Here is a 16,735-nt window from a genome sequence, read left to right on the forward strand (position 1 = left end):
AATACAGGTAGAGCAATGCCATATTCTCCACATTTGGAGCTCTGTCAAGATGTCCCCCTCCACCATAGTCCCATCCAGTGATGCAGCAGAGGGCATCACACTGACATTGATCAAGAAAGGAAGAAGGTGCAATCTTACTTCCAGGATTTCCCAAGTGGAAGAGTGCCTTGGCAGTGATGGGTAGCCCAAGGCCCTTCCCAGGAAAAGAAGCAGGCACAGGGGCCAGGACTCAGGCTCCATTTTGACCCAACGTTTATTGTCCTTTTACAACATGTCATTTTTTTTTTTTTTTTGGTTTAGAAACTGCTTGTGATTAGTTTTCCAACATTAACTCAAAAGCATGTAAAATAAAATCAACCTATTCTCTATATAAACACCCAGGAACTGTGGCCCTTCTCACCCACCTATCCAGGTTGGATAGGGAGAAAAAGGGAGGGCTTGGGCAGCATTGAGTGAGTGAAGTGCAGATGCTTTACTGTGGGGGGTGGCAGTAGTGCCTTGGTTCACAACCCACACAGGTCTCCTGCACTGCCCCAAACTACAATAGAAATGGCGTAGGCCCAAGGCCCAATTCCCTGTTGGTAATTCACTCTCCGCCTCCCAAACGAAAATCGCTTTTATTTTATCGCTTTTGTTTTGTATTTTTTGCAACAGAAACCTAAGTCCAGAGTCTGACTGTAGCTGAACTGTTCAAACTGAGGAATGGAGCAGGCCGTGGGCGCACCCCTGGTCCCTCTTGGGCAAGCGCCCCCTCCCCCAGGGAACAAGGTCCAGCCAAGCCAGCTCACTGCATACTGGCCACCATCACTTAGCCATAGAGGTCATCGTCATTGTCTTCTGTGTATACACTGCCACCTGTGCCGCCTCCACTGCCCTGACTGGGGCCGGCTCCACCCTGGTTCCCTGAAGGGAATCTGTGTGCACAAGAGCAGAGCCAAGAAACAGGGTTAGGACAGGACCTGCATAAGGTTTCTTCAACTACCATTTAGCCTCAAGACTCTCACCACCTTATTTGTATAGGTCCCCAATTTAAGCACTGCCTAGTGCTCCCACAACCAAGTTACCTGAAGCTGCCAAAGCCCCGACTCTGCTGAAGGGTCTGGGCAAACATCTCATACTTCCGAATGTCATTGTCACTGACAGAACGACGGGCAAAGCGCATGGCTTCCTCAAAGTGATCTCGACGAATCTCAGGCACTGGATCATCCTCTTCTACCTCCTATAGAGTTGGTAAAACAAATCACAAGGGCCAGTTAAAGCATAGCCTGGATGCTGTCACTGGTGTCCTCGCCTCCCATTACTGCAGTAGTTTATTGCTCTCCCTTGTTCCTCCAACCCAATGTGAAAAAGCTGCCAGACCATACTTCCTAAAACTGAGTCACTGCTCTGCTTAAAAACTTATCAATGCATTTCGGAAAAGGGAAAATTACAGGGACAGAAATCACACCAATGGTTACCAGGAGATACTGGAGGGGAGAAGATATTGACTGAAGTGGCCTGAGGGAATTTTTGGGGATGAAAGAAATTTCTGTATCTCAACTATGGTAGTAGTTATAGAACTTAAGCACATTTATCAAAAAACCATGGAAATAGGCCGGGCGCAGTGGCTCAAGCCTGTAATCCTAGCACTCTGGGACACTGAGGCGGGCGGATTGCTCGAGGTCAGGAGTTCGAAACCAGCCTGAGCAATGAGCAAGACTCTGTCTCTACTATAAATAGAAAGAAATTAATTGGCCAACTAATATATATAGAAAAAATTAGCCGAGCATGGTGGCCCATGCCTGTAGTCCCAGCTACTCAGGAGGCTGAGGCAAAAGGATCATTTGAGTCCAGGAGTTTGAGGTTGCTGTGAGCTAGACTGATGCCACGGCACTCACTCTAGCCTAGGCAAGAAAGTGAGACTCTGTCTCAAAAAAAAAAAAAAAAAGCAGCATGGAAATGGGGTGGGGATTATTTTTTTGTATTTATATCACACCTCAGAAAATCTAAAATTAAAAAAAAAAGCTCATCTAACGCATCTAAAAATATATATATATATAAAAATATAAAGAAAAAGAAAAAAAAAGCAGGCCAGGCTCAGTGGCTGACACCCATAATCCTAGCACTCTGGGAGGCCAAGGTGGGAGGATCACTTGAGCTCAGAAGTTCAAGACCAGTCTGGGCAAGAGTGAGACCCCATGTCTACTAAAATAGAAATTAGCTGGGTGTCATAGTGCGAGCCTGTAGTCCCAACTACTATGGAGGCTGAGACATGGAAGATTGCTTCTGGAGCCCAAGAGCTTGAGGTTGCAGTGAGCTATGATGACACCACCGCACTCTACCTAGGGCAAGAGATAAATAAATAAAAAAGAAAAAGAAAAAGGCAATGGCTCTCAGTGCTTACCACATTTGCATTACACCCTACCTAGTGGTCTCACTTCCAATAACGTATATACTCTTAACCCTACCTGGTTTTCCCAATTTCTGCAACCCTACTACTAGAGCAAGTTATCTGGGCTGCTTACTCCCTCTATCTAAATTCTACTTTCTTCATAGCCCAGCTCAAACCCTCTCTCTCTCATTGAGGCTACCCCAATTGCTGACACTTAGGAGATTATTTCCACGGAAGGCAGGAGGAATGAATGGTCTCTTCCGAAAAGTAAAGAAATTCATACATTCCCTAAGTCTCAAACATGGTGCCAGGATACAGTAGGAAGCGAGTGAGATGAGTCCCTACCATTATGGAGCTTATACACACTCACATGCAAATTTTCCATTTTGGGAGGTCTGTGAGGCCCTTCCCTCCAACCAGGGATAGGTTGATAAATCTTAGGTTTGAAGCCCTGCTGTTTGCTGCAGTTATACTTTGACTTCCCTCATGAAGCCTCATTCAGACTGAATGGGTTTACCTCAGTATTCTTTGATGCCCTGCTAAATATCTTCTCAGTCCCATGATCTTTCCAGTATCTTCTACTCTTAACTCTACCGCTTATTGAAAACTGTTCCCTGGCTCCCCTGGATTGGCACATCTGAGGAAAGGATGCAGACTCACCATGGCCGATGGGTTTGTCTGCCTCTCTCGTTCTCGTCTAATCTCACTCTCGATGGATTCACGGATGGCCAGCTTGCAAGCGCGTTGGCAAATCTCTGTAAGGTCAGCTCCAGAGAAGCCATTAGTCATCTTAGCCAAGAACTCCAAGTCCACATCCTAAGAAGCAACAGAGCTATCTTAGCATTTAGCCTCTCCTCCGGATACACAGATCTTTGGGCCAACAAAGCACTCCCAATACTCTAATGTGCCCCATTTTACTCTTGATTGATTCTAGATTATCCTAATATCCTCGAATCTTCCACCTTCCTTTTAGACCAACCTAACCACAGAAATCCCCAATGGAACATTATTCAGGAACCAAAAGCACTCCATACCAGTTCAAGGACTCATAGAAGTCCCTACCCATGGCCGCCACCTACCTTGGCAACTGGGGACTTGCGCAGGTTGGCCTTCAGGATGGCAACACGGGACTTCTCATCAGGAAGTGGGATGTAGATGAGCTGATCAAGGCGACCAGGTCGCAGGATGGCAGGATCAATAATGTCAGGCCGGTTGGTAGCGCCAATGATGAACACATTCTTTTTTGTGGACATGCCATCCATTTCTGTCAGGATCTGGTTGATGACTCGGTCGGCAGCCCCACCACCATCTCCAATGTTACCACCACGAGCCTTGGCAATCGAATCCAGCTCATCAAAGAATAGCACACAGGGGGCAGCTTGGCGGGCCTGTGGGGACAGAATGACTCAAAGCACTAACAAAACTGGGTTTCCTTTCCTAATAAGGAAAACACAGTGACCTTCACTTCACCAGCTGAGCTGCCAGCAGTAAGACTGTTTTAACTCTCCTGAAGAAATAAACTCCCTATCTTGCCCCTAAGCAAGTGAAGAGATAGCCCAGCCTCTTGTAGCTCACCTTGTCAAAGATTTCTCGGACATTGGCCTCAGACTCCCCAAACCACATGGTGAGCAGCTCAGGACCCTTGATGGAGATGAAGTTGGCCTGACATTCATTAGCAATGGCTTTGGCCAACAAAGTTTTCCCACAGCCAGGAGGTCCATAAAACAGAACTCCCTTGGAAGGTGTCATGCCAAACTTGAGGAATTTATCTGGATGCTCCACAGGATACTAGGAGGAAATGGAAAGATGGTTCAAAGCTATCTCCATATTATGAAAGAAACCTAACCAAACAGAAGCATCCCATCTATGACTTATCATGTACCCAATGGTATAAGATCCAGGTTCTCTAGGAGCAGGCTCCTTAGTGCCTCGAACCTGAGAAAAGCAGGGTCCCGAGTTGTGCTTTCACAACTCTTATAGAAAACATGCTGACACCAAGACCACCCAGATCAACTACAATGTGCTAGGGCAGTGACTCACCCTAGACCAAAAGTTACCCTACCTGGACCAGCTCCTGCAGCTCACGTTTGACATCCTCCAGGCCTCCAATGTCTTCCCAGGTCACCTGTGGCACCTCTACTACTGTTTCCCGCAGTGCCGATGGGTTACTCTGACTCAAAGCCCACTAATAAAAAAGGAGGAAAAAGCGAGGATGAGATTTAACAGGTGAGGGATCAAAGTATATGTGTGTGTAATTGAGGCGGGGGTATGGTCTTTACCCGGAAGTCATCCATAGTAACTGCCAGAGAGTTCATGACCTCAGCATCAATGGTCTCATCCTCTAGGTCGATGAGATCCATTTTCTTGCGGATGGCTTGCAGAGCAGCCTCTGAGCACAGGGCTGCTAAGTCAGCACCCACATGCCCATGAGTCTCATTGGCTACCTGTAGAGAGAATATTTACTTACTATCTTATCTCTAAGATATCATTGCCTTAGGAGGCTCAAAAACAATAGAATCTTGGCCCCTTTCCCAGACTCCTATCTCTGGGTCCTCCCATTTCCTGAACACATACATACTAGCAATCCTTATCACTGGCTGGATTTAAGTACTCAAACCTGGACTTGGGGCCTGGGAAGTAAAGCTGCCCTATAATTTCTGATTTGCTCTAATGCAGAGTCAACTGAGAAATATGCCAATCCACTTTCCTGGATTCAATCTCAGATCACACACCCTTTCCCCTGCCCAAGAATCAAAGCCCATCTCCTCAAATTTTAAGCTTACATCCCTAGCCAGTTCCCTGCAACTGCCTGGAGACAGACATATTCTAACTGCTGATCAGCCCTCATCACCACTCCACCTGTTCCAGGTCCACATCATCTGCCAGCTTCATGTTCTTGGTATGAATCTGAAGAATTTCCAAGCGTCCCGTTGCATCAGGGATTCCAATATCTACCTCCCTGTCAAAGCGACCTGTGGGACAGTGTATGAACATAAAAACAGGGCTCATTTCTAGTCCAGAGGAAAGAAGGGATAATCCTAAGGTGACCAAACATCTCAGCCCAGGATTGTCCTGGTGTTAGCACTAAAGTCTCATGTCCTGAAAAACCCCCCAGTCTCAGAAAAACCAGGATAGCTGGTCACTCTGGACAGGACACAGGGTAAAGGAAAGGACACCGGGGCCCTATCACTACAAACAGCTTCAAGAAATCCTCAGGATTAGGTGACTTAGATGAAAGACAGAGGAGGGATCAAGGTGATTAAGCCCAGTAGAGCTATACTCTCCCTATGAGCAAGGACAGGGTTGAGAAACCTGGGGTCCTCACCAAATCGTCGTAGGGCTGGGTCAATGCTATTGGGTCTGTTGGTTGCTGCCATGACAATCACATGTGCTCTCTGCTTTAGGCCATCCATGAGGGTCAACAACTGTGATACAATACGCCGCTCCACCTCCCCATGAGTCTGTTAGAACAGCACGTCTGGTCAGAAGTGAAGTCAGGACCTTCCAACCCCCCACCATCCCCTCAGGTAAGCTCCTACTTTCTCTCTTTTGGGAGCAATGGCATCCAACTCATCAATGAAGATGATAGCAGGTGCATTCTTCTCAGCCTCCTCAAAGGCTTTACGAAGGTTGCTCTCAGACTCACCAGCTAACTTGCTCATTATCTCAGGACCTGGAACGATACAGAATGGAGACAATAACAAAACCATATTCTTTCCCGATCCCAAAAGAAATCAGTTATCTTGTTTGTCCAGCCCAGAGACAGGTCCTAGGTGAGAAGGTGGTAACCTGCATCTACCTCTCAGAGCCTCTATCAGCCATTATCCCAAAATAACCACCAGGTCAGGCTGTAGAGAAGCCAAGGGACTCAGTACATTTCTCACAGTGGAGTTGAAAGTATAAAGATGATAGGAGATGCTCTAGGACCTCTAGCCAGAACAGGAGAGGTGTAGCACACCGGCTGGACCTTTCCCTAGCTAAACAGCATTCTCAAAAAGCCCATCTCAGCCCATCTTCCTCAAACCCTCTCAAATCAGTGAGCATGCATCTTTTGATTACTCATTCTAGCTTGCTCCTGCCCCACCCCCAAATGTCTTCACCTATCCACAATCTTTTTCAAGGGGAGATAGGACAGGAAGCCCAAGTGTAAACTATGTTTTCCTTGGTGCTCATCTGTCTGTAACACACCCCAGCAGAAGGAAGATGCTAAAGAGTGTATACAAGGGTGGGTACAAATCGAGCTCTCCAGCTCATGAGCCCAGCTAAGAATTAGGTCTAGTCTGTTGGGGTAACTTAGAAAAATTCCCAACACTAGTCAGACACAAGACGAACCAAGTCCCTTACCATTGATCAAGAAGAAAAAGGCTCCAGTCTCATTTGCCACAGCTCGAGCAATTAGGGTCTTCCCTGTCCCAGGAGGTCCATAAAGCAAGATTCCCCGAGGTGGCTGAGATCAATACAGAGTGTGATTAGGTTCAGACTCCCACCTTCTCCCAATCCCATTCACCCTAAAATGGCTTGGCTAAAGCTCTAAATAGAGGCTGAGAATCCGGGCTCAACCCTGACATCACGAAGAGCAAGCCCTTAGCTGTAAATGCTAGGAGAGAATTTACTTCAGGCCATACTCACTCCTGTTACTAACAGGGAAAATACCGCTAAAAAAACTGGCAACATTTATGATTGCAATTTGCACTGAAGACTAAGGGCAGAGAAACCACCATAAGAAACTCTATTGTCAGTGCATTTGAAGATCCTGGGACTAGGGCTCAATCTAAGACAGACCAAGGGTCAAAGACTAGTTAAGCCATTTAAGAATCAGGGTTTAATCTCTTCACTGCCAGAGGCTTACTCACTGCAGTAACCACAACCAAACAGAATTTATTATCATGTTGGAATGTGTTCCCTTACAATCACAAGTTTTCTTCTTTGAAGCCACCTTTTCTGTGGTCTCATCCACAGGCAGGACATAGAAACTGCCCACACAGAAAAGGAAACTATTTGTACAACTCATACTAAGGAAAGGAATAATTTCATCTTCAGTGTGCCCCATGATTAGAAAAGGTCGGGAAGCTACATTATAGAATAGCAACTCTCAAATGTTTGACTCAGGATACTCTATACTCTACAAATTTCCTTAACTTCTACTTCTTTTGGGTGACACTGCTCTAGATAGGTTGGCAAAATATGGTGATATCTGTTTTTATAGGGTCCATAAGACAAGAAAGGTTTTTATATTTTTAAAGGATTGTAAAAAAAAAAAAATTCAACACAGAATATAATTACATTAGTAGCTTTAATTAATTTAGAACGTTCTACAAACTCAAAGAATATATTATCCCTCTAATCCAAGGCAATAATGAAAGTCATGCATGAAGAGTTACAGGATTAGACACTGAGTAGTCACTAATCACCACCCTAGAATTGATCCCACAGAGCTTAGGATGCTCACCTTCACACCAATAGCCTTAAAGAGGGCAGGATGTCTCAGGGGTAGCTCCACCATCTCCTTTATCTGAGCTAGCTGCTTCCTGCAGCCACCAATGTCATCATAGCCTACTTCATTCAAGGATTCTTCCTCATCCTGAATATGAAGGAGACAAAGAAAAGAGAAGGCAGGAATGCTGTATCAATAAAACTTGAATTTCTCCAAGTCATTCCACTATCTAGTGTGCATAAATCTGCTGTGTGAGTATAAGAAGATTCTTCTCTGAAAGGACTCCACCTCAAAGAACAACTACAAAAATTCCAAGGCAGGCTGGGTGTGGTGGTTCACATCTGTAATCTTAGCACTTTGAAAGGCTGAGACAAGAGGATCGCTTGAGGTCAGAGTTTGAGACCAGCCTGAGCAAGAGCAAGACCCCCGTCTCTATAAAAAATAGAAAATTAGCCAGGCATGGTGAAGAGCCCCTGTAGTCTGAGCCACTTGGGAAGCTGAGTCAGGAGGACTGCTTGAACCCAAGAGTTTGAGGTTGCAGTGAGCCATGATGATGTCACCATACTCCACCAGGGGTGAGAGCGAGACCCCTGTCTCAAAAAAAGAAAAAAAAATTAAGAAAAATCCCAAGACAAAGATTTCTAGCATAGTGCATCCTTTTCAAACTGTCCTTAGTCTTACCAGGAAGGAGTTCCTAAAACCTAAAGCTAAAAACCCTGGGAATGGGCAGAAGCATGGACACCATCATCAGCTTTACTTCAAAAATGACTCCAATCACTTAAATCTTTTGGATTTAACCTAATTTTTTAAATTTCTGGCATTAGTTATTTCCAGAAAACACCTAGGCCCAGAAATGAACAGCTGGAAGGTTTCCCACTTCTGGAAAGAAGCTTGGTTCCAAAGAGCACCCAGTCTTGGTTAATTACCATACTGAGTAATCATGAGATTGGGTCCTGGGATCAGGGAGAAAACTAACCTCTCGTTTGATAGGCTCCCCTTCACAGTGGATCACTGTGTCTGGTGCAACAATGCAGTAAGGGCTGGGATCTGTCTCCACCACTTTGAACTCCACAGCACGCATCCCACCCCGTACAAGGAAAATGTCTCCTATGAAGGCAAGCAGTACAAGTACAGTTAGAGGCATCCACTACAATACCAAATGAGAATTCCTCATTAGATCCTACGTTCTAAAACGACAAGCTCAGCCAGGCACGGTGGCTCACATCTATAATTCTAACACTTTGAAATCTAGCACTTTGGGAAGCCAAGGTGGGAACATTACTTGAGGCCAAGAGTTTGAGACCAGCTTGGGCAACTGTGAGACCATCTCCACAAAAAATTAGCCACGCCTGGTGGCATGTGTCTGTAGTCCTAGCTACTTGGGAGACTAAGGCAGGAGGATCTACTTGAGCCCAGGAGTTTGAGGTTGCAGTGAGCTATGATGATGCCACTGCACTCTAGCCCGAGGAACACAGTGAGATCCTGTCTCAAAATAAATAAATAGATAGGCCGGGCGCGGTGGCTCACGCCTATAATCCTAGCACTCTGGGAGGCCGAGGCGGGCGGATCGCTCAAGGTCAGGAGTTTGAAACCAGCCTGAGCAAGAGTGAGACCCCCATCTCTACTATAAATAGAAAGAAATTAATTGGCCAACTAATATATATAGAAAAAATTAGCCAGGCATGGTGGCGCATGCCTGTAGTCTCAGCTACTCAGGAGGCTGAGGCAGCAGGATTGCTTGAGCCCAGGAGTTTGAGGTTGCTGTGAGCCAGGTTGACGCCACGGCACTCGCTCTAGCCTGGGCAACAAAGTGAGACTCTGTCTCCAAAAATAAATAAATAAATAGATAGATAGATAAATAAAAATAAAATGACAAGCTCACCAGATTATTACCCTATGTCCACCCTCCCCACCATTATAATAGTAAGCATCAAATGTGAGGAGAAAGATAAACTGTGAAGAGTCCCTCTGCCACTCAAGGATAGTGAACAAAACCTGACATATCAGAAGCCCATAAAGTTTTGACTTCCAGGGTATAGTTCCGAGTTTTTCACTATAACCACCAATGGCAGAGCTGTGCACTTTGGAGTGTGACATAGGTAAAATGGACCACCTCCTTTAGAGATCCATGAGAGAGCTTACTCTCCTGGAGCAGAGAGGGGGAGAGAGTTGGAGGGAGAAAAGGAGGGAAGATTCATGAGCATGTGCATAAGATGTGTGAGTTTACACACATATATGAAAATGAGATGATGCTCCAAAGTTTATTCTCTAAAAACAACCATCCCTAAGCTTAGTTCCTAAAATTATCTCTCACCTTTCCGAATGGGTCGATAAGCTTCCAGGAAGTATGGCTTAAGGTATACCTCAAACAGATTGCCAGTTATGCCTTCCACTGTGTCATCAATGGGCAGTACATGGATACGTTTGCCGTACTTCACATCAGGGCATGGCTGGATGCTGAAAATGACAAGCAGACTCCATATTACCAACCATACTGTAGACTTAAGCACTGGGTGTGCATAAGAGCCAGGCACAGCTGATAGTGAGTGAAAGAGAAAAGGTGGGGATGGCTTTAGGTGAAGAGAAGTAGAGTAGGGTGGGACTGAGGGCAGAAGAACCACCAAGCACAATTAAGACAGGTCACACTCAGGGTTGGGTAGAAGGCGCCACTGAAAGAGGCTGCTAGGGCAGCCCACTCCTAATCAATGAGCCAAAATCAAGAGCCACACATTTAGAAACCCCATAAAGACATGCAGAGTCTTCAGTGAGAGATATCCAAAGATGAACCCCTGTTAGCTAATATTAGTGACTCAATATTACAAGGGAAGAGCTTAATCTAACAAGTGTCAAGGTCAGAGGAATACAAGTGAAAAAAATAAAACAATCTTAGCTGGATGGGTTAGAACACCTTGAGAAAGTGAGAAGCACACCCAGGAAGAAAGCTACGTGAAATTTAACCATAAAAAAGAATCAGAAGTCTGGGATGATCTCAGCCAGGTAATGGGTGGTTGGGTAGCAGTGGCTAGAGGTGACTCCAAGATAGAGAAACCTGTTGCCTAAAGTTATATAGGAACAAACAAAATCACTCACACTGGAGCTACCCCAGGTCTAGCTCCAACTATTCCTTCCCCCTAGGTAAACTTAGGTCCTTAAAAGACCTGCTAGGACCCACCTTCCATGCCCACACCACCACTTCATTCCAGCCCTAACATAAACCATTAATTGAACACAGTAGTAAGAAAGTAAAGAGGTTATCGGCAGATACACACCCTCAAATGGCATCTTAAACCATGGCATAAGTTATACTTCCGGAAGGAAAAAATAAAGGCATCAAGAAAGTCACAGAAATGCTACCTTGTCCCAAGGGCCATGTAGGGATAGATTTTGAAGTCCCAAGAAGGCAGAACCGAAATCTAAAGACAACCCAAGGCATAAGTCTTCCCATGGCCAAGAGACTTCCTACATACAGCTGCCAAGGACTTTGTCCTGCCTGTAATGCAGGCTGTTTCTGGCCTCCCATCCCTGAGGGGCCAAGAACCCCACACACACCTGATGACATCCCCTAGGCGTACACGAAGGTTATTCCGAACAACTCTATTCATTCGAATCTTCTCATCAGAACATGTGTCATCAGAAAGCACAATGCACACAGCTTCTCGCCTCTTCTTTCCCTTCAGCAACACTGTGTCACCTCGGAACAACTGCAATTCATCCATCTTGGGCTGAGGAAAGAAGGTTAAGGCCTTTTGGTGACTGGGCAGAAGGGGAAAAGCAGCAGCCCTGGAGGTTGGGAATCCCAGTAAACCCCACTCTATTTGTGGTCACTGCAAGAAAAATAAGAAAAGAAACCTGGGAAAATCCCTCAAATAAATACAATAAGGAAAGATTGGTCAGTGGATCCAACTCACCTGGGACAAGGACACCACACTGTTGTCCTCATTGATGGCTTCATCAACAATTAACCGATTGGGTCGGTTCTTCTGTTTGAGAATGGCTGTTGATAGGTCATCACCTTTTGAACTAAAAGGAGGAAATGAAATCAGTCCCAATAGATACTCCAGCCCCAGGAGCCCCACCAGTCTCTAAAATTCACACTTAGGAAGAAATAGTGAATAGATGAAGCTATCACTATATCAGAGAGCTCAGATGAAGGAAATTCAGCCAAGGTCATGAAAAGCAATATCTAGCATATATCACAATACTCATTCCAGTAGCTCTTGGTATTCTGGTGCACTGATGTCCCAGCTATAAGGCCCCAAGTAAGTGATCCTGTCCCAGGGTCAGAAAACTATGGCCTAAGAAGACATGATAGAAGTGGAGGCTGTATAGCAATTAGAAAAATTAAAGTAGTCTTAGATTATATAGTATAGTGGTTAAGAGCAGGAGCTCTGGAAAAAAAAAGAGCAGGGCTCTATAGTCAGACCTGTTGGGTCTGAATCTCAATCCTGTCACAGTTTAATTGTGGGCAAATTAGCTAATCTCTCTGCACTTTTGGTGTCCTCCTCTGTAAAATGGTAAATGTAGTAACACATATGTCAAAGACTTATTGTCTAGTGGGAGATGATGAATGTAAAGTGCTCAACACAATGTCTGGCACATGGTATTAATGATCACCATGATTAGCACTGTAGAGCAAAGCACAAGCTCTTTCTCTGCTAACCTTGCAGGGGAATGAAATGAATAAAACCACTTCCTTTAGAGGTGAGGGAGGTCTCAAGTCCCACCAGGCAAGCCTGGTGACAAAGAAGTACAATCATTAGCACTATACTTCTCACAGGCTAAATCTATTGAATGCTAGAGCATTTCATTGTACCAAAGGAATGCTAACCACAAAGAGCATCATATGGGGGGCCAGGGAGAAGGGACACTAATAGCTCTGGAACCTTCAGAAAGAGGCTCAAGCTCAAAAGGAGCTTCACAGTAATTACTGCAAAGGCACACAATTCCATGGAGTTGGTTCAAAAAGTCAAAACCAAGAAATGCTGAGAATTGGGGCAAATCTAAATCCCTCTCGCCCAAATCAAGGTTGCCTAGGTCTAAACTCGGTTTTTCTTTAAGACACAGGCTCTCACTTTGTGGCCCAGGCTGGAGTTCAGTGACACTATCATAGTTCACTGTAACTTTGAACTCCTGAGTAGCTAGGACTACAGGCACATGCCACCACGCCCAGCTAACTTTTTAATTTTTTATAAAGACAGGGTCTCTCTTTGCTACCAAGCTGATCTTGAACTCCTGGCCTCAAGCAATCCTCTAGGATTGATCTCCCAGAGTGTTGGAATTATAGGCATGAGCCACCATGCTCAGCCTAAACCCAGTTTCTATCATTTCCTAGAAGCTAGAGGATCACTCACTGGCACAGTGACATCAATTTTGTACCTAGCTCATCTCAGCCTTCACTTAGTAGACTCAATGAGCTCTCCCTTAGAAGAACTACCTTCTCTTAGTAAGACTCAGGAAAACATGAGCATTAAACAAAATAGAAAGGCCAGGGAATGGAAGTAGCAAACAAAATAAAGTTTTAGAAAATTATTTCTTCATTTAACAAATTAATTCATATCTATTATGTGCCAGGCACTGTTGTAGGGGCTGAGGATTCAGAAGTCAACAAAATGGGACAAATAGTATACTCATTGGAAATATCTTCACAATTTGCAAGAAAAAAAAATATGTTTGTGCTCTAGCATACCAGCTAGGGAGCCATAGGATTTTTACATCTTTTGGTCTTGATACACCCAACAGAAATACAAACCCCATTCATCTAACAAAGTGGTTAAGTTTTATGCTGACCCTCACACATTGGCTGCATCTTTAACCACTGCCTCTAAACTTGTTACCAATGTTTCCTCAGCTCAAACTTGCCTCCCCCTACCTAAAAGTGTGCTACTCGGGGAAACAATGCTGTAGAATAAGCAGACTCTTCCAATGCTTTTCAATACCCTGGAGGTGAAGCATGGTCAATGTGACAGCTAAGGGCAATGTCAATGGAATGATTCTCACTCCTGATCCATCAAAATACCCTTTCAGGGGCTGATCATATTTCTGCTTGATCTATAGGACTGAGGCTGGAGAATAAAAAAATGTCAGGTGCTTCTAATCATCAGTTTGCACTTTAATCTCAAAGCTGCATTCTAGGAAAATCTCCAATCTGCCTACCATTCCTGATCCTGGCTCTGGAGATCACTGGTATGATCTTTCCTTAAAGTAAAGACCTCTAATTCCCAATCTACCTACAAAGATCAGAAGAGAGAATTCAGCCTGATGACAGGACAACATCAGCTCTAGACAGTCTTTGTTGGTCATCTGCATGAATCAGGCCCTTTCCAGAACCCCAAGAAGCCACAGAGGACTTTGAGGTAAGAGTCATCAAAGGTGACCTAGAGGTTAGAAACCACCTATGATACCAGGTTCCAATAACTTTATTTTTTTATTTTTGAAAATAAAAGACTGACTGAATATAACCTAAGAAAATATTCTAAGTATTAATACGTGGTCCTTTTAAATAAGCAACTGAGTAATACTTCATCTCAATTCAGAAACTTGTTAGAAAAAGGAACACCTCAAAAAAACGAATCTCTTCAAGGCAGGAAGGTGATTTGCATAGAAGAGTTTCCATAGGCTGTGTTTTTTGTTCAGCATCTAAAACTCTCGATTCTAAACTGAATTGGTTGAGGTGGCCAGGTTTCATCAGATGCTTTCCTGAGGGATGGAGGTGGGGCCAGAAAGCTGAGAGAATTACTCAACATAGTTGTTTGGGGAAAGGGGCGTGTGAATGTGTTGTAGGGCAACTCTAACCTGCACACCAGGAAACATGAAATCTAGGAAGGCCCATAAAATACGAACTGAGAGTCGAACTTTAGCAGAAACCTAAAATATTACAGAAGACTTATTTTCTCTCCACCCCCAGGTCATAACATCAAGGAAAACTGACTAAAACTTTCTTACATGAACAGGCCTAAGTAGGAAGGAAGCCAGAAGTGAAACCTTCACTACTCAGGTCGCAAAGGATGCCAACCTCGGGCCAGGCCAACCCGGCCCCAAAAAGGCTGCTTGTGAGCTTCCCTGAGCTCGCTGGGCCTTCCTCGCCCCGGCCTCTGCCTCAGTCTCGGGGTTCCTGAGGCCTTCACGTGGCCCCAAAGTCCACGCCCACCGGGCCGACTTGGGGCCGCGGGCTCGCGGGGCCTATTTTCTCAGGGGACCAAAGGCCTTCAGCGGGTAGTAGGCTGGATCGCAGATGGGGACCCCAAGGTCCCAGGGCTCCGCGCCGGCAGTGTGGACCGGAAGACCTCGCTAGGCTGGGACGGCCATTCCGAGCGAGCCAATCAGGCTGGCCGGGGCCTGCATGACACAGCACGATCTGGCCCAGGCTCCGACCCGGGCCCAAAGCTAGCCCCGCCTAGGGGGCGCACGGGTGCGCAAGAGGGACTAGCGAGGACTAGCCGGGCCCAGCCGGGCCTGCGGCCCCTCACTCGCCCCCTTCTTCTGCTTCCCTCCCTCTTTCCCGGCCTCCACCTCTCAGACGCGCCCACGGCCAGGCCCAGTCGGGCCTACCCAGCGCGGCGGGTCCCGCGGTGCGCGCCCCCGCAGCAAGCGGGCGGCGCGCGCACTCACTCAGCTCCAGAAGCCATGGCGCGCGCCTCTCCCGGCCAGCGGCTGTGGCGGCCCGCGGGTAACGGCTATGAGGGGTGGCAAGCGACTGAGTGAGCCCGGGCTCGGCTCTCCCGGGCGGTGGGCGAGCAGCGGCGAGAAACCCGCAGGCGGCCTCCCTCTCGCTTCCTCCCAGCGGCACCGGAGCAGCGGGCGGGCAACGCTGGCTTCTGTTCCGCGAGGTGGCAGCGGCGACTCAAACGACGGCAGCAGACGCTTCGCTGAGACTGAGCCGAGAAGAGCCGAATCATCGGAAGGAAAGCCGCTCTTACCTCAGCCAATCAGCGCCTGCTCTGGGGACTCCCGCCCGCCTCTCTGCGCCTCTCCCCAGCAACCCGCAAACCATAGCCAATCAGGAAATTCGCTTGTGGCCTGGCTCCCGCCTCAGGGATGCAACACGCCTAGTAACGCCACGTCAATTGGCCGCAACGCTACGCTTCCTCGACGGATTGGGATTCTCGACCAATCAACGAAAGGAATAGGGCGAGATCGCCTAGTGAAAGGAGAGCCTTTAATCCTTTGGAGGCGGACTCTCCCACTTGGCTCCAGTTCATTGGCTCCTGAGTTTATCCTCCTGGAAGAACATGGCACAATGGGTTGAACCGCTGTATTAGTCTAGTTCTGTTGTAATGATAATCTATACATCCACTTTCTTCCAAAACCTGGGATCCTTTAAAACTCCATCATCAACCACCGTAACCATGCTCCATGCTCCTTCAAAATGCTGGCTCCAACCACCCCTACCCTGACCCCTTTGACTAGCACCTCAGCTCTTACTCCACTCTACCCTATTGTCATTGCACACCAATAGTAACCCTAATCCCACAGGCTATGCAGTTTCTAAACACTTGTGAGTGCATGCTCCCCTTACCACAGGGAATTAATGACTGGAGAAGAGAGAGCAATCAAGTCTAGAGAGGTCACAGGGCAACCACAGAACACAGCTCAGATACAATAGAACCCAAATCAGCAAGAAAATTGTACGCTAGGACTTCAAGTCCTTGGGCTTAAAATGACAGCTGGCCCTGACCGTAATCAATAGGGAGCTCTTGGTGGCATGCTGACTCAATTCACCTCTCACCCCTTACCCATACAGATTACATTTGACTGAGACAAGACCAGTTTCTAGCATTTGGAATTAGGGAGTGGGGGAGTCTCAAGTACCTACCCTTGTCCTGAGAGGCCTAAAACATCCTCAAGACCTAACTCGACTCTCTGTCACCTAGCACAGGAACCTGGGCTTTGGAGCACTGCTTTCAGACAGTGGAAAGGACTAAAGCCACTGC

The 16,735-nt window shown here is 46.4% G+C and overlaps 1 protein-coding gene across 2 annotated transcripts; it reads right to left on the minus strand.

Annotated features, from left to right (window-relative positions):
* Positions 1 to 598: 598 nt before the first annotated feature.
* Positions 599 to 15,712, minus strand: VCP (valosin containing protein). Of its 2 annotated transcripts, XM_012770073.3 has the most exons (17): positions 15,414 to 15,712; positions 11,714 to 11,825; positions 11,355 to 11,527; positions 10,120 to 10,262; positions 8,782 to 8,912; positions 7,821 to 7,952; positions 6,716 to 6,818; positions 5,911 to 6,044; positions 5,697 to 5,832; positions 5,231 to 5,343; positions 4,651 to 4,815; positions 4,434 to 4,556; positions 3,947 to 4,159; positions 3,451 to 3,759; positions 3,032 to 3,187; positions 1,065 to 1,219; positions 599 to 914 (listed from the first exon to the last, which is right to left on the minus strand). In XM_012770073.3, the coding sequence occupies exons 1-17, from the start codon at positions 15,428 to 15,430 to the stop codon at positions 809 to 811; spliced, it is 2,421 nt and encodes an 806-aa protein (XP_012625527.1). In that variant the 5' UTR covers positions 15,431 to 15,712; the 3' UTR covers positions 599 to 808. The 2 variants fall into 2 exon arrangements, with proteins under 2 accessions (XP_012625527.1, XP_075864933.1); XM_076008818.1 differs by lacking the exon at positions 15,414 to 15,712 and having other exon boundaries at positions 11,355 to 11,629.
* Between the last annotated feature and the right edge of the window lie 1,023 nt (positions 15,713 to 16,735).

The sequence above is a fragment of the Microcebus murinus genome, chromosome 12 (genome assembly GCF_040939455.1).
Source record: "Microcebus murinus isolate Inina chromosome 12, M.murinus_Inina_mat1.0, whole genome shotgun sequence".
Classification (NCBI taxonomy): domain Eukaryota; kingdom Metazoa; phylum Chordata; class Mammalia; order Primates; family Cheirogaleidae; genus Microcebus; species Microcebus murinus.

Excerpts from the sequence above, each read along its gene's own strand:
- VCP (XM_012770073.3), bottom strand. Across the intron at positions 4,816-5,230 it reads ATGATGTGGACCTGGAACAG|GTAGCCAATGAGACTCATGG; the intron begins GTGGAGTGGTGA and ends TTCTCTCTACAG. Across the intron at positions 4,160-4,433 it reads AGCTGCAGGAGCTGGTCCAG|TATCCTGTGGAGCATCCAGA; the intron begins GTAGGGTAACTT and ends ATTTCCTCCTAG.